The sequence below is a fragment of the Acomys minous genome, assembly GCF_964271855.1.
Source record: "Acomys minous genome assembly, chromosome: 17".
Lineage (NCBI taxonomy): Eukaryota > Metazoa > Chordata > Mammalia > Rodentia > Muridae > Acomys > Acomys minous.
Window position 1 is genome coordinate 20,736,956 of NC_140500.1, and position 22,321 is coordinate 20,759,276.

A 22,321-nucleotide genomic window follows, 5' to 3' on the forward strand; every position below is an offset into this window, starting at 1 on the left:
ATCTCTATCTCTCTGTAGTTGTAGAAGAAAGCTAGTTTTCTATAATTAATTCTATCTTGGCCTGATATAGAAGTAGGAAATCCATATTTTAATGGGTATCCTGGGTTATTCTGATCTCCTGCTAGAGTTTGAACCCAATGCTTTAACCCAAAGATAACAACTTTAAGGTGATACGGTCATGTAAGCTTTTAGATCAGCTATAAGGCTAAAGAAGGTATTACGAGCTTTAGGAAAATAGAGAGCCTGCTCCAACTAAAAATGTTAATATTTAATGATTGTTTTAAATATGTTTTGAATACTTGAAAAATATCTACCAGATATACTTTTCCCTGAAATCATTTAGTGAGTCTTCAATTTTAAAAAGGATGCATAAAATTGGGTACCACCCACTATGGAAGACTGACAGCTCAGGACAGCAATGCCACTGTTACCTACAATGTGTACCCCATGAATTCCTTATGCACATGTAAGGCAAATACACATGTTCTAGCAATAGAGAGCCCATGTTTATCAATGCTGTATTTGCTACTGCCCCACCTTCATCCCTCTTACACAAATACTTAACTCTCTTTGCGTTGTGTAGTATTAACGAATTTGTGTCTTCCACAACCGAATTTTACTTTGTTGGACTTGGTTCATAATTTTGACCCATTGGGACTGTCTTGACTATTGATGTATCATTTTTCAAGGTGTGTCCTTTACTCACAGTTTCATCAGTTGAAAATCTAGTAAATGTTACCCATTCTCAGTTACCCAAAGGTATTATGTAGTCCCCATAACATAACCCATTAAGGGCTGTGCTAGCCAATCAAGAGCTGGCCAATCAGCACTGCCTGTGTTCTTTGTGATCCCCTCTCCCAGAGAATATATAAGCACAAACTAACAAGCTTAGAACTTAGAAACCATCATTGCAAAATCCCAGAGTGACAATGAACTTTCAGTCTTCATGTAGACTTTGTGTAAACATCGTTGCTTCTTACTCCCCTGGTAAGCTGATGATGTTGGAAGTGGAGAAGACAAAGCCACCGTTGAACAAGGTTATGAGGCCACCATTCTGTCTGGCTTTTAACCAGAAGACCCATCTCTGGCATTAATTAGCTATATGGCCTTACACAATTGAGTTTTCTCTTCTGAGCCTCGATTTTCTCATTTAGACTTTCCCCTCAAATAGTCACCATCATCTCCAGCTCTCTTCTTCAGCCTCTCACAGGGCTCCAGCCTTTGCCTTCCTCAACAAGGTCTCATTTTGCATTAGCAATGACATATTTCAAAAAAAATAGCTAGAGGAAACTTTTCCTCTCTCTCAACTAACTATCCTAAAGTCTACCTTAGTAGATTCTTACTTAAACTCATCCACATCACTATAGCTTAGTCAGTCCTAGTTGTATGATCTGATTCCCCCTCACAGCCCATCCCACGTGTGCACAGTCTTCCTTTCAGCCACACTAAGCTGCTTACAATCCCTTGAATTATTGTGTTTCCCCCACTTCTGCCTTCATTCATGCTATTCTCCCTCTCGGGACTATCTCGGCCCTTCTCCTATAGTCAGCTTCAACCAATTAGTTATTCAAATCTCATCTCAACCATCATGGGATCATGGGATCCAAGAGGTTCCTGTGGTGGATTCAGATGCCCTTATCTGGTTCCTTCTGAGGCTCACAGTGCATGCTCTAGCTCAGCATTCATCGAATGTTTCCAGGTGACTTATCTTTTCCTCTACCTTGTCTGTAAGCTCCTGGGAAGCTGGGCTGAGGCTTGCCACCACTGTCTGGGATACCTCCTGGAGAATACATGCTTGTTGAATCATTGACTAAGCCAAATATCAAGCGAATGAATGAGCCAGTCATGCCACAGGCAGCTTCTTGCTTCCCACTTCCCCAGCCAGGCAAGCTGGAGCCCTCCGCATAATATCCTAACTGGACTCAGACTTAGATATTGCCTCAAAGCAATGATCTAAATGTCAGAGACTCCCCTCATGGGACTCCCCAGGCCATGAGCTAGACTCCCCACCCTCTTTCTAAAAACCCTTCCCAAAGAAGCTCAACTCAAATGGAAGAAAAACTAGGAAGTCATTTCTGCTTAACACTCACCATCTCACAACCAAGGAGGAGCCATACCCACAGATGTGCTGTCCTTGGTCCCTGGAACCCAAAAGTCAGAGAAGCCTCCTGGAAAGACATCAACTGGAAAAATCCATCCCTGGCCAGCCCTTCGCCAGTCCTCTCCCCTGCTGAGATTGTTCATTGCTTGAAGTCTACAACTCACCACTTGTTTACGTTCCTAACCCCAAGTTCAAGGGCATCTGCAATTTAATTTGAGCCATCAGTAGAGGATGCTTGTGTCTGCTGGAGTTGGAAGAGCATAAACAAACTTCTAGGCTGAACTCTGCTTGGCATTTCCTGCCCAATCTCACTCTGGTCCTATAAATACCTCCAAGACTACCTCTAGTGGGTCCAGATGGTGGCGAATTGTCCCTAAGGTGGGGAACTATCACTCAGAATGGATAGCAAAAGTGTCCAGGGTGACTTGGTAAGGATACAGTGGGAGGAAAGAGTCATTAAAAGGGAGAGAGAGTGAGAAAGGTCAAGGAGGCTCTGAAGAGGCATAGGGGGAGAGGAGATAAATTCATCAGGCTCTGGAGGATGTGGGAAGGGCTGACACTGCTCTGGCCGGTGGGGGAGGAAAGTGACGGATATTTTGTCAGGAGTTATGTTCCAACTGAATGGCCAACTGGGTCTCAACCATCACTCACCAAAAGCTGGGGGGGGGGGGGGAATTAAATAGTTGGGCAGTTGTGAGCTAGGAACCAGTCTTAGAGTCTATTTCTGTCACTACCATCCTTCCTGCCCAAAGCATCTTTGCCTACCTAGACTCCATCATCCTGTTCATGACTGAGGACTCTGAGGATATACAGCCCACATTGAGTGAAGGGAACAATGAGGAACAACAGGCAGAGCTCTGGCTGGGGGGCATCAGATTACCTCACACCCCATGAGAAGCCCACCTTTCCCATCACCCATCCTCATTGCTCACTGGTACTTCTGAACCACTCTGGGGATCACGTTCACATTTCACAAACAGCTTAGCTCAGATCACATTTATCACCCACTCTCCACCTATAGGCGCCCACCTTTGGGCATCATTGGATATAGAGATAATAAGAGCCCTGATTACTATAAAGAGTTGTGTCCCAAAGGAACAAGGCTGAGAGACCCTTCCAATAGGTCCTTCTACACTAATAACATTTTACACACACACACACACACACACACACACACACACACACACACACACACACACACCACTCTCACCTGGATACTTAAAACCCCTTGGAGCAGCAATCCCCAGGCTGTGCCTCTGAGCCTTCCCAGAGAGTCAGCTGGTGTTCATGCAAGGTCCCTGCCATACAGCTGCCACCCACTCTCAAGGCCATCAGCCCAGAGATGCCATGCAGACTTTTCCATTTGTCCAGAGCTTCTTAAGTGCCTCTGACATACACCATGTGTCCCCACAGGAAAATACACACTCATCAACTCTACACAACACTCCAGCTGTGATCAAAGCTGCAGAGACTAAAGAAAACAGGAATGGGGGTGTCCAGGAATGGTAGGAGATTGAGGAAGAGAGATTCGGGGGACCTGTGGGTAGAAGATCTTGTAGGTAAGGGTGAGCCTAATGGGTAAATTCCAGGACTGGGGTCCAATCCCCTGTATCCTGATCCCTAGATTTTACTCACCTCCATGTGAGACAGGGGTTTTGGCACTTATTCAGCTCCAGGACTGAGACAATCTTTGCAGGACCATCAGAAACTAGCTCTAGAAAGATTACTATAAATCACCTTTTCTGCCCTCACTTTTGAGGTGATGGAAAGAAAATCTAACTTAGCTTGCCTGAAAAAAAATCAGCCCCCCCCTTAGACCTCTCTACATTAACTCTAAATAGATTCTAGTGGCACCAGTGAAAGATTTCTTATTGCACTCATCACTGGATGCAGGTGCATACTTACACTTAACCTCAGCCACAACACACTGCCTTTTGCAGAGACAGCTGTCAATAAAGACACTGGATTGAACTGAACTGAACTATATGATCTCTCAAAGCCCTTTCCTATAACACTGGGTCTCCATGCCAGCTGGGCCGTAAGAAGTCTGAGGGTGGGGTCTGGCCTTCCATTCTCTCACCTTGGTCCCATAGAGGTGCTCCTGATGTTTCTATCTGGTTTCTGGATCACCAGAAGACTTGACTTAATAATAAGCCAAACCCTCAGAGACAGGGTACTTCATCCAAATGAGACATAGTCTCCCAAGACTGGACAAAAGCAGGAAGTAGAAGTGGTGGACCATACACCCCACTGAGGGTGCAGCAAACACCAATGGTCAGATCTGCAGCACAAGGATGCTGTATGAGGCAGCACAGGGAGCATTCAGAAGTTCAGTGTCTCAAGGCAAAGAACATCCTTTATCTACAGATGATTTGTGTCTCTCTGTGGGTGGCCTGCCTTCCTGGCCTAGAGTTGAAGGCTTGACTAACCCAAGGGATTGTCACCATTTTGTTAGAAGTACCAGCATCTAGGAACTGTTCTGCTCTGTCTACCATTCTCCAAACTTAAATGCTAAGTGAACAGTGCAAAACCCCATCCCTCTCCATCCCCTCCCACTCCTCTTGACTACATCCAGCTGAATACAGATCCTATGAGTGAAAGTAGAAACAACAGCTCAGAGCCTACGGCATACTCAAGGCCCTTCTCCAGGCTGGGTGACTAAGCGGAGTCCCATAGCCTTTTCTAATCTATGCCAATGATGTGCTAGCAGCTACAGCAATCCTTGGCAGCCACTAAACTGTCAACATCTTTGAATACCTTTAGTTAATCTTAAGAAGTTATTAGAGGACAAGAGTCTTCTAGGCAAGAAACATGAATGTTCTTTTCTTATAAACTATTTGTTTTTTGGGGGGTCTGTGACTTCCAGACTCACAACAAGATGCTGTGGTTTTTCCATTTCTAAAACAGAGGCAAGTGTCTGTGCAGAAAGCCTGGGCGTGCCGGGCTAATTAAATTTAGCTATCTTGTGGTTGTTGTTGTAACGTGTGTTCTGCCTATGTTATTCAATGTGTTAAGATGGTTTCTGTTGATGTTGATTACATACCCATGTGGTGTGGGTGGAGAACTTCACTCCAGGGAACATCATTAGCAGAAGTGGGGAGCTCAGGGGTTCCAGAGACACTTGGCAAAACAGTGGCTCCTGGGATCAAACAGTTGGGCCGTGTCCATGGTAACGCATCTTGATGCCAGTCCCCTCATTTCTCCCAGGGCAAGATCAGTCCCTTGGATCTACCTGAGGTCCCTGACTCCCACAAAGAGAATTCCCGTTGCCTTCACATGGCCCAGGGGTCTGCGGGGATGATGATGCAACTCTTAGAGAGAGATACCTGCATGCCTAGCAAGACCAGCCCAAGATTCCCTAGGAGAAAGCGGAAACGAGGAAGGAACCCTCTGCAGGCCTTCTTATCCTTCCCCTGAAGCTAGGAGGACAGTGAGCCCTGACACCTGACAGAAATCCTCCGCTATGACATCTCCCCAGATTCCAGAGAAGCTACCTGAAAGCACCTCTCTGCTATCTGTGGTGATGGTCCCTCTGTGAAAGCTAGTTCTCTTTTCCCATGCCATCTTCAATTTCTCCTCCAGCCATTTCTCTTAGCCCCCATGGTTTCACCTGAGCCCCATTGCCTAAGCCCATTGTTGAGTCTTTTCTTTCAATTCCCAAGCTTGTATTAACCCCCAGATTGCAAATCTTCCCAATGATGTTTTTCTCCTCTTCACACCTATACCTAATACCTAATGCCTAAAACTCATCTATATGGCCTCTCTGATCAGCCTTCCCATGGCCAGTTCCTAAGCCCTTCAAAACCTTCCACCACCTTGCCCCAGCCCTGCCATGTCTGTCCTGATACTTGTTTGGTGTGGTCTATAGTTCTGAGACCTGTATCAGAAGCGCTCTCTTAAGAACTTGTGTCTTATTATCATATTTCAAATTCCCCATCTCCTCTCTTCTTGGAGGCTTCAATGCTCAGGCTGGAGTTCCACATCCGGAAGACCCTTGACACAGACATGGACTCTCATCTTGTTAACAAGCTTTGGGCTGTTTTAAGAAGGATCTCATAGGGTATGTTTCTTGTCACCTCCCCACAAAGCAATCAAGAGGGGAAAGGCACAGTTCTTCACAGTCAAGGTGCCCTATTAAGTCACACTCCAAGGCCCCTGACTGAAAAGTTCAATCATTTCTACCAAGTAGAGACCCTCCCCCATTCCCACACCTTGCAGAAGCCAACATCCATATGGGATCATGGAAGCATCTTAAGTTTGTACACAGTGCTAACTGGCTTGGGGGAGAGGGGTCTGACTGCTGTAGCTGCAACCCGAACTATGCAGTAGATGGGAGTCTGGAAGAGAAACTACTTGGTTGGCCAAAGAGGGAATCGATGGCTGACAACCTGACCAGACCAAGACAGCCAGAATAACAGATGGTGAATCCCAGACACCAACAATGAACAATCAGAAGCATGATCCTGGAGGTGGTACATTATCCCTGCCGAGCTCAAAGGGGAGTGTGTGCAAAAACAACTCCTCTTGAAGCAGAGCAGGACTGCAGTCAACGCGCTGTGTTTGTAAGTAGATCGCGCCATGGCTTTGGTAGCCGGGGATTCACTCAGCCTAACATCAGCTAGACAAAACTCTGTGACCTTCCCACCACATGGTACAATAAAGAGAACCAGCATCCAGAGTGGCACAGATCTAGATCTGACCCCGCGTTCTCTGAGGCTTAGGGAAGCCCTTGTCTCACCAAGTTCCTTACACCCTCACAAAACGGAGGTAGTAGAGCCCACAGGGCAAGGCTTCTCGGGGGCACAGAGGTCACACACGTTAAGAGCACATAAAGAGCCATGTAGAATTCTGCTACTTCAGGGAGTATTGTAAACTCTCCTCGGGGAACAGAGAAGCGAGTGCTCTGTTTAAACCTATCTGGAGCCATCGCCGCTGTATTCGTGCAATGTGTCATCTAAATTCCTTCCTCATGGGCACATTGTGGGAGGCAGGACATGTGCTGCGAGTCCATCACAGCTGAGGAAGCTGCAGCTGGAGAGAGAATGGCTTGCCCAAGTGCTACACCAGCTGGAGGAAGGCCTGAGTCAAAACAGTGTGTTTCATTCTTTACCCAGAGTTTCCAGACTGAGCGAAAGCAAGACCTTCAGGGTCTGATGAAGACCTGTGGGTCACTCTATCTATCCTCAATTTTACAAATACCAGCCTCACTCCTTCTTCCTTTTTCTTCCTAGAGTAGGGCATTGTTAAGTCTTGTATCCTATAGATGCTTCTCCAAGTCTCCGGCCTTGGTACTTTCTCTTCTGTAAAACATTTGCAGCCTGTAGTTTTCCTTGGGCACACTGGCCTAAGTTGATCGTGTGATATCATTAGTCACCCAATAAAGTGACAATAACTTAGTTTCTAAATTGTTTTATGAGAATGTCAAGAATCTTTGGTACTTCAAAACAGAGTTCAAGCCACCTCCAACAGTCTTTATTCACACCCCTGAGTCCACCATCACAGAAGACTATTTCACTATTCTGGGCGTCAGTTCTTCCGCCATGATATTTTCCATATGCTGTGCTTATACAGCCTCCAAGCTATTTTTATAAGTTTTTCTTCCAGTCCTCTGTCCCTTATATTTCCCAGAAAAGCCCAGAAGCTATCTATAAGTCTGGAGGGGTCCTTTTGAACTCGGGTTCCTTGGGAGCAGGGCCATGACTAATTAGTATCCATGGCCACTCACAACATCTGACAGATGTGTGTTGCCTCTGCCACTGGAGGGGAACAGTGTGTAAGGCTCTGTCCCTGAGGTTCCCAGGTCCCTGAACCCTGAAGGCAAGCATCGTGCTGGGGCTCTTAAAAGAGCCAGTGTCCTATGTAGAAATGTGGAAAGGTCTCCGGGTGCTTAAGGCTTTTTGTTTGTTTGTTTGTTATGTTTTGTTTTGTTTTGTTTGTTTTTTAATGGAGGAAAGAAAGCTTAGGTTCATGAAAACTGTTAAAGAGACAGTGGCTGTTTTCAAATACACAAGGGGTTGACTCGCATAGTAAGGATGTGTTAGATTTCTGTCACTGTGGGCGAAATGTGTGACAGAATCAACTTAAAAGGAAGAAACATTTATTTTGGTCCATGATTCCCAAGGTTTCAGTCTGTGGCTGGTTGCTTCTGCCATTCCAGATTCTGCGGTAGCACACTGCACATCATCATTATAGGAGTGCATGGCAAAGGAAACTGTTCACCTATTGGTGAATGGACTAGAATCCTAATATCCTCTTCAAGCTCATGTCTTTTGGGGGTGCAACCCATTCTCTCTTGGGACAATGACATGATGGCCCCAAACTAGGCACTAAGCTAACTCTTAAAATGTTCCACCTCCTTCCGCTGGCACCACGGTTTGGGATAAACCCACTGCGTTTTGACTTAGGAGATGGACATGAGCCTGTAGGAGACAGGAATAGGATTTTATGGCAAGGAACTACACAGGCAAGGCCTATGTCGCTGTTGGGAATCGGTGAGACCTGTGAGGAGATGTATTCCTTTCTACAGGGAGGAAGTTAGGTCACAGGGGAAGTAAAGTTTAAAGTAAGACTGAGACTCTAACCCTCCTGGGTCTTTCTCAGCTGCCACAGTGACTAGGTCTCCTCTGCCACATGCTATCCGCCATGATGTGTGTACATAAGCCTAAAGTAAGTCCAGTGGTACCAAGAGAAAGCTGTGAAGCCATGAGCCAAAATAAACTTTTCCTACTTTTAAGTTGACTCTCTCGGGTATTTTGTCACAGTGATGGAAAGCTGAATAACAAGAGGGTGTTCTTACTCTGTACAGGAAGCAGAACCAGAACCAAAAGAGGGGTCTTGGCAGAAGTCTGGTTTTCTTTTCATGGCTTTCTAGTGCCTTGAAACCTCCAGCAGAGAAGCAAGCTGCCCTGAGATGAGGTACCCCTATTAGAAAAAGAAGAAGAAAAAAGCCACCTTCGCTGTCTTCACCATGCAGTTGCTAGATGTCACTGCAGACAGGATTCTTCATTCCTTCCTTCTATGGCCATGAACATGTCTGACCTCTAAGCTTTGTCCACCTGTATGATGTCATGATTTCTCCAGGGATTCTATTGCACATAAAGACCAAGGAGGCACAAAAATAGCTTGCCATATATTTTCCAGATAATATCATCTAGTTCTCCCAAGAAATACAACAAGACATGCGTTCCAAAGACAAGGGTAGTCTTGCTGATCCAGATAGCTTCTTTTCCATCTTTCCCTGTGGAATTCTGGGTCAAAATGGGAAATGTAAGTAGCACATAGGTACCTTAAAACTTGATGTCTGTACCATATGGCTGATGCTACCAGAAAAGCCAAAGCATGATCCACAACGGGGCCCCCATGTATGGAAGGCTACTATAAAGCCATAGCCTCTGTCTTCAGAAGACTTGGGCTGAGGCCTCACATCGAAGCTGAGAACATCAGACCTCAACTCCTGTATCTGTTGGTTAGCCACCAAACCCAAAGCCACCAGACCAGCAGCAGCCTTCCCTCTGAAAGGGTAAAAACTGGAACCAACTAATACTCCATGCAGAGAGGGAGAGAAAGCCAACTGCAATCGAGCCCTTTTATGATTGAATTTAGCCAGCACCCTGATCCACCAGACAACCCAGGATATAAGGCATGGGCCCTTCTCATTCTTCTTGGCTATGTTACTGCTCACAGCAGTTGCCTGCTTTCCTCTGCCGCCGCCTCCTCTCTCACATCCTCAACAATAGAACATCTATATGATATTCTCCAGAATCATGAAGTACAGTGTCTTCCTAGGTGTAAGATGTTTCCCAGTTAACTCCAACCTTCCAGTGCTAAGACCTATGCAAAGGCCATGGAGCTTGTCACCACCATCTCTCTTTAGCCTCCTCTTCTGGAGCCAGCCTTCCCTTCCTTCCATCCCTGGGCTTCCTGCTAACTCACATTGCTGAGTAAAGGATAAGGGGCACGTAGATACAGATGAGGTCTGTAAGTCAATCATGTAAGCTGCCCATCCCCAATCAAGAGGATTAATGGATCTGACTTTGTATCCGTGTGATTTTCAGCTATTATTTCAGGCTGAACAATGTATCCATGTATAGGGCAGTGCAGGTGAGCAGTGAAGATACATCCTTCAACACCAGTCCTTCAGAAACCAATTCTGATCCAGTGCCCACCTCTTCCAGGATGTCTTCCCTTACTCTGCTAGGAGCACTTACCCTCCCCATGCTGCCCCATACTATTAAGTATGTTTGCTATTATGGTCTTAATATGCCTCACTTCATCCCACCTTGGATGTCCATCTCCCTATATAATGGGCAGATCCTGAAAGCTTTACTTTAATTGTTATACCTTCCCGTAAAGCTGAGCAAAGATACTTGTTCATTCTGAGCATCAGTAAATGTGTATTGCATTAAGATGAATGACCTTTCTAGACCCAGGTAAGACTCAAGAAGGCAGTGGGACTCAGGAAATAACTAATCATGAGTTGATCAACATTTTTCTCTGTATTTTCTCCTCCAAAATAGCTGTGGCCTTCCCAAACCTAGCCTGGCCTGCCAGGAGGATTCCTGAGAAGGAATGTGGCCAATACTGTCACTATCCTGCAAGAAATTTGGTGATGATTATGATGATGGTGGTGGTGATGATGATGGTGGTGATGATGACCTCGACAGCGCACAGGTGGAGGTCAGAGGACACCTCTTGTAAAGTTGATTCTCTCCTTCTACCTTTACGTGAGTTCCAGAGACTGGATTTGGTCACCAGACCTGCACAGCAGGCCTCTTTATCTGTTGATCTATCGTGCCAGCCTCTCCAGGAGGCATTTGAATGGGTGACATTCCAGAGAGGAAAACTGAATGAAGCACAACTATGGAGAAGGGCCGATGGGATGACATGGTCTGCTGTGGAAAGTCCCTTAGAATACAAGACAAGGACAATGACTGAACCTCAAAGTAGGAAGTAGGAAAGCTGATTTCTGGGAGCCCAGGATCCTGCCAGGTCACCGGGCAGCTGGCCAGAGCTAGGGTTTAAAAACTGTGGCAGCAGCTAGCAAGACAGGAATTCTGGCCACTCTAGATATGGTTTCCCCATAGACATTATGTTGAGATCACTGTGGGAACCATTCCGTGTCTGAATGCTTCTATCCGGACCCTGATTTTAGCTGCAGGAAGCTTCACACTTGAGGAGCTTGTCCCTGAAGATATGAAAGAGGAAGGGCTGTCTCCTCTTCAGACTTCATTAGAGGACACAGCTGTCGGGCATATTGAATCCTCTCCCTTTATCAGCCCTTCAGAAAGCACCCCCTCCAAGTCAACAGATTACAATCTCTGAGCCTTCTGTTTCTCATGTTGCCAAAGGCAGATACACACACACACACACACATACACCATTCTCTGTATATATGTGCATATTATATATATGCCATCGGTTTCAGCAAAGTAAAGAGCAGAATCTAATCCAGAAGATGATTAGGGCTAATATCTTGCCTGAGTCTTATCAAAATCCCAAGATGAAGAAAATCAGCTATAAGCACACATCAGTTTTTGTGAGAAGATAAATCTTGCCTCTGATTGGTTATCGGCTCAGATCTACTCAAAAGTAAAAGGTCCCAGGTCTCCCAAACACCCAAGAAAATGACAAGCGCAGAAGCCTGCTCTTGTATCTGTGAAGATCCTCTTCTGCCACCTGAGGAGGACCAAGGGCCATTTGTTCCATCCCAAGCCTCACTCCTCTTTATTCTTAGTCTTGAACTCTTTCTGCTAAGGCACAGTAGCTGCTGGTTAGACAGTCTCACAGAGATCTTCTGGGTTGGGTTATACCCATGCACCTAAGTCTTTGCCAGATCACTGCCTAGAAAACATTCCAGAAAATTCCTGCAAGTGTGTACACTCATTTGAGGCCTTCAGACCACAAGAACTCCAGGAGGAATGTAGGATCCAGGGTGGAGAGCCCTACTGAGCTGAAGAGACCATCCATGGTGTCACAGTGCAGCCTGCTGGGCATCAGCGATGTGCAGTTCATGGAGACAATGGTGAAGGGTATCAGCATCAGCATGATACCCAGTTCCCTTTAAGGGACCTTCCCTTGCCCAAGCCTCAAGATTAGACTTCAAGGCCTGGCACAGTAAAAGTTAACTAGTATCTATTCTTTCAACACACAGCACAAGTGTTCTAGAATGTGCTGACCCAGTACATAAGTTTTCATCCATCTTTCAAGACAGGCCACATGAGTACAGCTTCTTTATGAGGTACAAAGAGGCAGCATCACACAAAACTCAAATGTGGGGCCCATGATGGCTCAGAGCAGGGAGCCAACAGCTTAATCTCTGTGTGCCAAGTGGGTCTTTTTTGGGTGGTGGCAGGAGAAATGAGAGATACGACACAGGAGAGAGGTACCTTTAAGATGGGAAAGCCCAGCATGGTGGCACACACCTTTAATCCTAGCACTCAGGAGGCAGAGGCAAGTAGATCTCTGAGTTCGAGGCCAGCCTGGTCTACAAAGAGAGTTCCAGGACAGCCAAGGCTACACAGAGAAACCCTGCATATAAAAACCAAAAGAAATGGAGGAGGAAGAGGAGGAAGGTGAGGAGGAGGAGGTGGTGGTGGTTAGCAAATTGGAGGAAGAGAGAAAGGGCAGGGAAAACAGAATCCTGGGGTTTTGTAGTTGTAAAGAGGTAGCAGACAAATTAGCAGATAAATCTGACAATCAAATTAAGCCAGGAACATTTGAACAGAGAGTGTAGAGTGAAGGGTTCACTGTGGAACTCACTGAAGGGAAAGGGCTGTTTCCCACATGTTCAACCTTAGTTTTCTCTTTCCGAGCTCTCTGGGTAACTGTCTGTGGCCCCTGGAGAGCCTGCATCTTTCCTCTCCACGACCCCTTCCCTTTCCTCTTTCCAGCATATCTCTGAGATGTGATGTCCTCAGGCCGCTGGGGACAACTGCCTGCCCACTACCCACACACATAGGCAAAGGCTTACCTGACCTTCTGAGAGTCTCCAGGCTCAGCCTTCCTTCCCTTTCTGGCAAGGCTGCCTGTGCTAAGGGACAGCCTCCAGCTCTGTTCCAGCTTTCACCGCCCAGGCTAGACAGAGCTGAGCTCTCCAAATCTGCCAGGCCAGAAACAGGCCTCTGCCCTAAAGGTAATTCTCCGCCTGCACATGAGGTTGTTTGGTAGCCAAACCTCAGCGCACATTGGAGTCATTTCCCACTTAACTGGCAGGCAAATCACCTGAGGTCTCTGGGGAAACAGACAGGGCTTTCTGGAAGGGCGACTTTGTTTTCTTCACTCATAGTTTTATTTTATTTTTTTTTCACTCATAGTTTTAAAAACCAAATGGGTAGTTAGACAAAACAGGCGACAGAGGTGGGTGGCCACTTGAGATGCCAAGAGAAAGACATCAAAGCCCACTCGGAATGAGGGGAGCAGACACCATGTGGCCTCGGGAACAGTCTAGGTGGCCCCTGCTATGAAGAGGCAGCCGAGAAACAGAGCTGCTGGGTGATGAGCCGCAGTCATAGTTCATCACCCCACCCCTGCTCCCGGGCCAAGCGCTTCAGTAAAGGATTTCAGCTGGAAGGAACACCTGCTTCTTGCAGTTTCTTGGGAGGGGTTCACACATCACTGACACAAGGAGGTGAACCTACCCAGACTCTGGCCCCCACCCTGCTTTCTTTTTCCTCAGGCTGGAATTTCTCCCACAGACTCCTTTGGTGACTGCTCCTTTCCCGAACCAGGGCAGTAAACCAGGAGCACTCTCTATGTTCGCAACCTTGCTAATTAGATCATTAAAACTGCCACAAGGGCTGATGTGGCAGGGAGGCCGTCATGTCGGTCTTCTCCCGAGTTAGCTCATGGGTCTTTCAGTTCATCCTCTCCGAATCTTGAAATCCAAGTGAGGGGGGAAAAATGTCTAGTAGCATTTGCTGCCTACATCTGGCCCAGAGCCTTCCAACTTCCCAATGATGCTGCTTGCTGTTCTAGCCAAGAAGAAGGCTGATAATATACACCAAGGTTCTAGACTTTAAAAATCCAGAATCTAGAGTCTTTTAACCATTTTAAGCTAGTCAGACCTACTGCAGTTGAGTCGGACCTGTCATCGATGTTTTATAGAAGCTCAGAGAATTTCCAGGGTGCCAAATTGAGAGAGGGGGTGGAGAGAGAGAGAGAGAGCTAAGGAGAGAGAGAGAGAGAGAGAGAGAGAAAGAGAGAGAGAGAGAGAGAGAGAGAGAGAGAGAGAGAGAGAGAGAGATTTCAGTACTCAGGCTTCCTATACATTAGAAAAGCTATGGATAGTCCTCATGTCTCTACCAAGGCCACCAATGTATCCTTTATGTGATTTGTCAGATCTTTACTTCCTCCCACAGAGCACTGTGGCCACCTGGGCACCAGCCAAGGCTCTAATCCAGGTCCTTCCCTTGAAAAATAACAAGGAAAATATTCTCTTTTATTTCCAAAGAGCTGGCAGGGAACTTGAGACCATGATGCCCATCCAATGATGAAAGTCTCAGTAAATCAACCTGTATCATCGTCTTCTTCCATTCCCCATACATCCTTGCATTACTTCCCCAGCCATAAGACACACATCAAGGGCATACAACCTAGGAAGAGCAGGCTCCTCTACTGAACCAGCACACTGCCAAGGACCAAGAGGATTGACTGTGTATTGGTCAGGATTTTCATCTTAAGCAACTCAAAAAAAAAAAAAAGTCCCCACCACCACCACATACACTCACCGGATGAGGTCAATGGGTTGAAATTTGTAAAACACTCCATAGCGTGCCCATTCCTGATACAGCAGCTAAGCAAGAAAAATAGGATGAGAGATTATCAGTGACGCAGGCAACTCTTCTTGTTTTGTCCAATGTAAAGTCAAATGCTATCCCTAAAGCTTGGCTCATAGAAGTCTCATGATGTTTTGCATAGGTATATACAAAGGCAGAAGGCCAAGGGAACTTCCTTCTCCTTCTCAAAATTATAGAGATCACCCATGTACATCTACAAACACTCAGGTACCTCATAAGCATCACCTTTATCCCTTGTCTTGCCTGGTGCAGCGTGATCTCAGACATTCATCACTCGCCCACTTAACAAGCATTCACTGAGTGTTTCCTATATTCCAGACACTATCCAGACCCTGGATGCTGCAGTAAAGTGCATTAAAATCACTGTTGCGATGGTGCTTGTACCTGATGCGTGCAGATAGCTACAAATATATAAGATTCACAAATGCCACTAAAACAAACCAAGATAAGTATGATATAAGGTGGGGTGGTGTAGGATGCTGTTTTAAGCGAGATGGACAGCGAGTGCGCTCTAAGGAGGTAATACCTTAGTTTAGACCAGAAAGAAACGGGGAGAACATGCAGTGTCCCTATGCAGAGGCGCTGATGGTTAGAGAGTTAGAGAGGCATATACAGAATAACCAAGGATAGCAGAGGCACATGTGTGCCCAGGGCAGAGCAAACATGGGAAGAATAATAGGAGGTGATTCCTGCAGCAGGTAGCAGATGTGGTGCTAAAAGCTGTGATGAAAACTCTGGATTTTGAAGGAAATCCCCCAGGAGACTTGCCACTGAGGGGAGAAACAAACCAACCTAGGTTTCACACAGCTCATTCTGGTTGCTTTGTGGCGAAAAGACGGAGTGAGGAGGAAAACAGGGAGGCTATTGTTAGAATGGTCCAGTGGCGAGATGATGCCTATACTTACTCATAGGGCTGATGAGAGACATTTGATTTTGCCTATTGACTTGTGACTAGATTAGATAAGAACTTGATCTGGGCACTTGAATAACTGTGATGCATTGACAATAGAAAGAGCATGATTAAAGAAGCAGAACCAAGAGTTTACTTTAGGATGTGTTCACTTAAAACGCTTTTTGGGTGTCTGCAAGGATGTTGAATAAACAGCTGGGTATAAAAATCTGAGTGCAAAGGACAGTCCAGGCTAGAAAAGCAATTTTGCTGGTTATTAGAGAAGAGAGACAATGCAAAGTCATTACAACGCCAAAGAATAAAAATAAGTTCAGATCTGGATACTCTCAGGGCTAAAGGCCCAGGGGATGGTGAAGAGAAACCAATGAGTCTGGAGGATCAGGCAGTGGTGAGGGAAAAGAGCACGCTGTGTGGCTAAGTAAAGAAAGTTTCCGGAAGAAACTGGAAAGCCAGGTGAAATGTCACTAATGGGTCAGATGAGAATGGAAACGTGGCCACTGAAATCTACAACTTAGAGGTTGCTAATTACCTTCACAAGAAATGTTTCAAGCTAGAAGGAGGCTCTAAATCTGAGTGAGCACCTACATAAAGCTTATGGAGGAAATGCTACAGCCACCTCGCCATCAGGTGGTGTCTAGCAACTCTGGCAAAAGCAAGCTACACATCCCAACAGTTCAGTTTCAAATTCCTGGCTATCCATCCATCAGTTACCTATCAATAAATCTGGTAATTTGGTAATGGACTAACATTAGACTTCACATAGAGAGCCAGGCTGGCCAGACACTGGTGCCTGCTCAGACATAAGTCTAGAATTACCTGACAAAACCATTACTGATTTGTTGTGATTTTTTTAACACTCTTTACATGTCACACAGAATCCTCAAGGAATTCTTCCAAGGAAGACCTAGACTGTAACAAAGTTGTGGCCTGTGGAACACCAGCTTGACAGCAAGCCATTCCCTTTACATACAATCCTTTAAAGACCTGATACTAAAGCTGAAAATCAGAACCAGCATCCCTTCTTAAAGGCTATAGATTTTTATTGTCATAACATCTTCCAGAAACTGCAAAATACAACCAGAAACCATGCAAGTGGATGAGACAAGGTGCACCAGCAGTTACTGTTTACAAGGGGCCAGGGGGCCAACCTGAGAAAGAGAGGGGCCTTCAGTTATGTGTGAGAGTGGAGGAAGGGGTCTGAACTCATTCCAGGGTGGTGGCCTCTGCATTCACTCCTGCTGTTGTTAATGCATTTCTTTTTTCCTATATCTTTGGTGCTTCTACTGCCCTGGGCTCCCAAGAGCAAAGCCTGCACTCCCAGCACCTTGTTGTTACAGAGACACCACTTATGTCCCCAAAGGAGGCTAGCTTGCATCAGGAGGCAGGAATGGACTGAGCTCCCTTAAGGATAATTGAGATGCCACTGCCCCTTTCATAGGCTCTGACCTTCAGAGAAAATTCCTACCTAAGTCACGTGTCCAGCTCAAACCTGAGCCTGAGAATACATTTTTGTGACTTGTCCCACAGGAAAAAAAAAAAAGCTAAAAACACTCCAAGAAGCCAATGTAGCCCTATTCGGCTTGAGACCACACAGGCAGGCCACATCAGAAGCTTCACTTTGGCTGGGATTCTGGCCCTGTGATTCTGGTCCAAAGTCCCCAACTCAAGGTGGCGGCCTCCATGCACAGGTGAATATATCTATAGCTAGAGGCAGGACAGCTGTCTGACCTTGGTACAGACGGTAAGGCGGACATTGGGCCAAGCATCATTAGAGCATCAAATCTGTAGCATGGACCCCAGCTATTCACTTATACTTCAATCACCTGCATGGGAGACGGGAAAGGAAGAGAAGGGTGCTACAGATCCCCTCCCCCCAAGAATGTTCATTCATACACAGAAAAGTGAACCATAGCAAACTGCAGGTTCCATGGTCCCCAAGGGAGACACGCTGTATAGTCTCAGCCCCATGAGGGTGAGCATGCTGTCGGTAAGGGCAGTCAGACAACCATGGTAACCTGTATCAGTTTCTTTAAACATGCAGAGCCTAGAACCATCTAATGTAGCTCTTAAAAAGTTTATTTCCTGCAGGTTTCTCAGTGGACAGCTAGAGCCATCTAAGATGGGCAGAAAGTCACCAGCTGCAGATGCCTCAGATGCAGTCATGGGTTAAGATCCAGCCAGAGCAGAAGAGATGCCGGGCACAGTGGCCTTTAATCCCAGCACTCGGGAGGCAGAGGCAGGTGGATTGCTGTGAGTTCGAGGCCAGCCTAGTCTACAAATCAAGTCCAGAACAGTCAAGGCCACACAGAGAAACCCTGTCTCAAAAAATCAAAGAAAAACAAAACAAAACAAAAATAGAGCTGAAGAAAGAGACTAGGTTCCACCCACAGGTTCTTGGTGTCCTATTGGAACATCCAGCAACTATCTGGCCTCAACTTCTCCTGTGGTAACATGCAAGCTGTATACCCTGGCAGTTAATCTCCTGGTGGATGTCCCAAGCAAAAGTGCCACCCTGGCATAAAGACACTCTCAAAATGCAGAACTGGCTCTCTTCATATTCTTGAAGACTACTCAAGAGGGCTACTTGAAAAGGCAGAAAACTCAGAACCAAGAGTTTCCAAAATGCTGAAGAAAATCACATTCCAGAATGGCACCTAGGGTCCTTTCCTTTACAAAGGTGAAGGGCCACAGGGAAGCCAGGTAGCCCTCAGAAGATGGTGACAGTCACTTCTCTGGGGTCCAGTGGGAAAGGAGGGAGCTCTGACAATGTGAAAAGAGGCAAGTGGCTGGAAGCCAGCAAGATCTGTGTGCTCCAGGTTCCTGCTGCCCAGGCTTCTAGGAAGGCTGGAAACCACTGTACTCTAGAGGCAAGAAAGCTCCTCTTAATTACCCTCCAGGATGGGAGGGAGACCCCCGGCCCCTACCTGGGGCTGGGGCATCACATCTACAGAAGTGCAGCAGGCAGGCTGGAGGGGGAGGAAGAAGTCACTCTCCAGGGCCTCTATGGGCTCCCTGAAGCTGGCCTGACAGGGTCCAGGCCTTGGGGAGAGCATGGGGAAAGGCACGGATTACAAGGAAGATGTGGGTAAAGAAAAACATTTAGGGCAGAGTCACCATGTTGGATTACAGTTTCAAAACATCCTTAAAGGCCCCCCAGAAAAGCCACCCCACCCCCAAACATCCAAGCCTGGATGCCTCTTTTTCTTAGCCTGGCTAAGATCCTCCGGACAGCCATCTCAGAGAACGATTACCTGGATGTCACAAAATCAAGGGAAACCCTGGGTATACTAGAGCCTCATTCAGTCTTCCCAAGGACACAGCATCTTAAACAGTGGGTCGCGACCCCATATGGAACGGTTTAACTGAACGTAGGGGTCATGAAAAAGGTGAAAGTGAACACGCAACAGAACGCAACGTATAATGGATCTGAGGTGTTTCTGGAGGTGCACACTCATGCTGCGCATCACTGCTTCACTGTAGCCTTGATTCTGAACAGCACACAGGCTGTGCACCGTGCGTGCCATTGTACCATACACCACCAACGAACACTGCCTGAAAGCCCTCAGAGCGGACTTGAGAATACTGTATGTTATAACTCCAGTGTTTTGCTGCACACAAATTTTTCTGCCCCCTTAGAAATAGAACAACTTCATTATGGAAAACAAACACTTAGTAGTCTCCTCCCATCATTCCTCAAGGCCTAGATATTAAATTAGTTCATCTTTGGGATGTGTTTTGCTAGAATGTTTTTTTTTAATTGCTGTTGGAGTTGCTGAATTATTAAAATGGAAATTTTGTTTGGGATTAGGACATTTCCAACCATGTTGGAGACAGTCCTAAACAGACTTCTGCCAATCTGTACTATATATTTATGCAAAATGGTATTCTCAGCTCTGGCAATTATAAAATCAGTATATCAATCAACCCTGAAAAATGGTGAGGATGGTCTATGTCATCTGTATCATTATTCATCACTTAACTTTTTATGCAAAAATTAACGAAAGCATTCCTGTTGTTAGCATACAGATGTGCTTTTCTCTTTAGTAAGCAGTCAGTTTTCCTCATGAGCTAAGCTCCATGTGCCTCAGTCTCCAGCCACCTTTGTCTGAGGAAAATCTTAGCTCCTGACACTTCACTTACTCTACATAGACAAATAGTTTTCTAAATTGCGAACACCAAGAATTAAGGTACTTGAAAGCATAATTGTTTTCTCACATTATTTCTGAAAATGACAAAAGTAATCTCATTAGGAAGGTTTGCAATTATGTTAGTGAGGTGATCAAAATATGAGCCTCTTGGTTTCCACTGAATCACAGTAATATAAAACTATATGTATACCAAAGAACTGGTTAAAAATAAATTTATGATTTACTATGAATTAATGTTGGCTCATATACCTATTTTATGTACTTACATACCTCAGTTAATGTAAAAACTTCTAAAGCAAAGGGGGTTGAGGGTAAGGTTTTGGGCCTTGCTCTAGGATATACTGTAGGTGCCCTGCACATCAGCCACATCCACGCACTAAAAAGCCCTCTTGATAGAACCTGTGCTTCTGTAGTGATCTGGTCCTCACAATCTTAGTCATGACCCCACAATCATCTACAGACATTTAAACAGTCTCCTGTCCTAAGTGACTGTCAGTTTCCCATGTTGGGTGAACAGGAAAAAATAAAAGCTTTTTCTCCCTCTAATTTCTACTATCCCACAGGATGGCAAAATTCTCTTCTACCCATGGCCCAGGCAGAGAAAGATAAGGGTACAAGGACTGTCCAGCAAACCTAAGTGAAAGCCATATATATATAGGGGACCTCTTGTCTTCAGAGACACTTGCTCACCTGAGTGCAGCATCATGCCATCAGCTCTGGAGATTATCTAACCAGATACAGCTCTGCCCTGGCATGTCTGGAGGATACGCTATCATCCTTATATTAACCTGAGTACAGGCTAATAGATTTATTATAATTATATTGAGGTAGCAAAACTATATTACTCCAGAAACAACTACACAGATATTTTTGCACAGACTGCAATTTGCTTCTCTCTACCAGTTTCAACAGCATAGGGTTCCCGTGACTTAGCCACGTATCCCTGGGCTCTGGAATACCCCTAGATGGGCTGAGGTTCTCGCCACCCAGCAGGCAATGGGTCGTAACGGCCATTTAAAGGGGAGAGACATGAAATCAGAATGTAGGAGGACAGAAAAAAAAAATGGTTGACTGAGAGAAGTGAAGATCTAGGGAGAAACACTTCCTCCTTTTCCTTTAAATGTGATGCTGGACTTTTCAGGAAATTAAACACCGAGGCTATTAGCATCAGATAGGAAACAGATGAGTTTGAGACACTGCAATACTATAGCAGATTCCCCAGGCAGGCAGAGCGGAGACATGTGTAAGCAATCACCGCAGTATTTCTGGAAAAGACCTTTTATGTTTTTAATACTTAACACTTCATAACAGGGACTAATAGGCAGGATAAAAAGAAGCCTCTCAAAAGGCAACTTGGGGCATGAGTGGTTTTCCAGACAACAGGATTGGAGGGGGGATCTCTTGAGCTTCTATTCCTCATCCCTCCTTCCCCCTCCCACCTAACTTTGTACACTAGAGTTGTACAGGGGCTGGGCAAGACAATGGCATGAGAGGCTCATAAACAGACCCTTACCAAAGAGGCTAAAGACACCCTTTATTTTGTATACTTGGGTGACCCCATGGTCCCAGAGTGCCAGCCAATAAAACAGGCAGATCTTCACAGAAGGCTTGGTATAATAATGCCTTCACAGAGGTATTATATGATCAAGAGCTGTGGCCACCACTGGAAGAGTCCCTCTAAAGGAAGCATGGCCCTTCCCCCAACTGCACCCTCTAGTTCCTAGCACCCAGGTGAAGTTTCCTTTTCCCTCAGCATTCTCCTTTGAGGTTTGGGAGTGACTTTATTCCACTTGCCTACCTATAGGACAGGGGAAAAAAAGTCACAAAGATGACCCAAAGAATCCATAATGGACACCCATGGATAATCATACATTTTTGTCAAGGACACTTCATCGGGGAAGGGATTCTACAGGAAGCACAAACACCCATACTGGCAGTGGGGTTCAAACCTACATGAGCATCCACCCATTGGATCTTCAGGCCAACACCTTAACCACTCAGCCATCCCAGTACTGCTGTGGCAAAGGGATTCTAGGTGCCTTCCTGTGGGGCAGTGTAACCTTGGGTAGTGTGTTCAGTCTCTGTCTTGCTGTTTACACCCATACACTAAGGGAGGGGGACTGCTAGTGTCACTCAGTTGGTGCTCTCTTCTTTGAAGGGCGGGATGAAGTTTTTGTGACTGGAAAATTATTAAAATTAGATATTTAAATGGAGCATCTATGACACTTGTAGCCAGTTCCACACCCAGACATGTTTTTACACACCCAAGGTCCTCAATGCAGCACAAAAGGGGCTTACCTTTCTGTCATTCATGTCATCTCCTGGACTGTCATATTCACCCTGTAGGAAAAAAATAGATACCAGATAA

At 45.8% G+C, this 22,321-nt stretch overlaps 1 protein-coding gene across 1 annotated transcript in view; it reads right to left on the bottom strand.

Moving 5' to 3' along the window:
- The window catches only part of ANO2 (anoctamin 2), a 334,924-nt gene that overhangs the window by 198,043 nt on the left and 114,560 nt on the right, over nucleotides 1-22,321 (bottom strand). The window contains exons 9-10 of the mRNA XM_084764895.1: nucleotides 22,252-22,293; nucleotides 14,827-14,891 (exon numbers count right to left, since the gene is read on the bottom strand). Coding sequence (XP_084621021.1) covers nucleotides 14,827-14,891; nucleotides 22,252-22,293 — 107 coding nt within the window. The remainder of the gene's footprint in view (nucleotides 1-14,826; nucleotides 14,892-22,251; nucleotides 22,294-22,321) is intronic.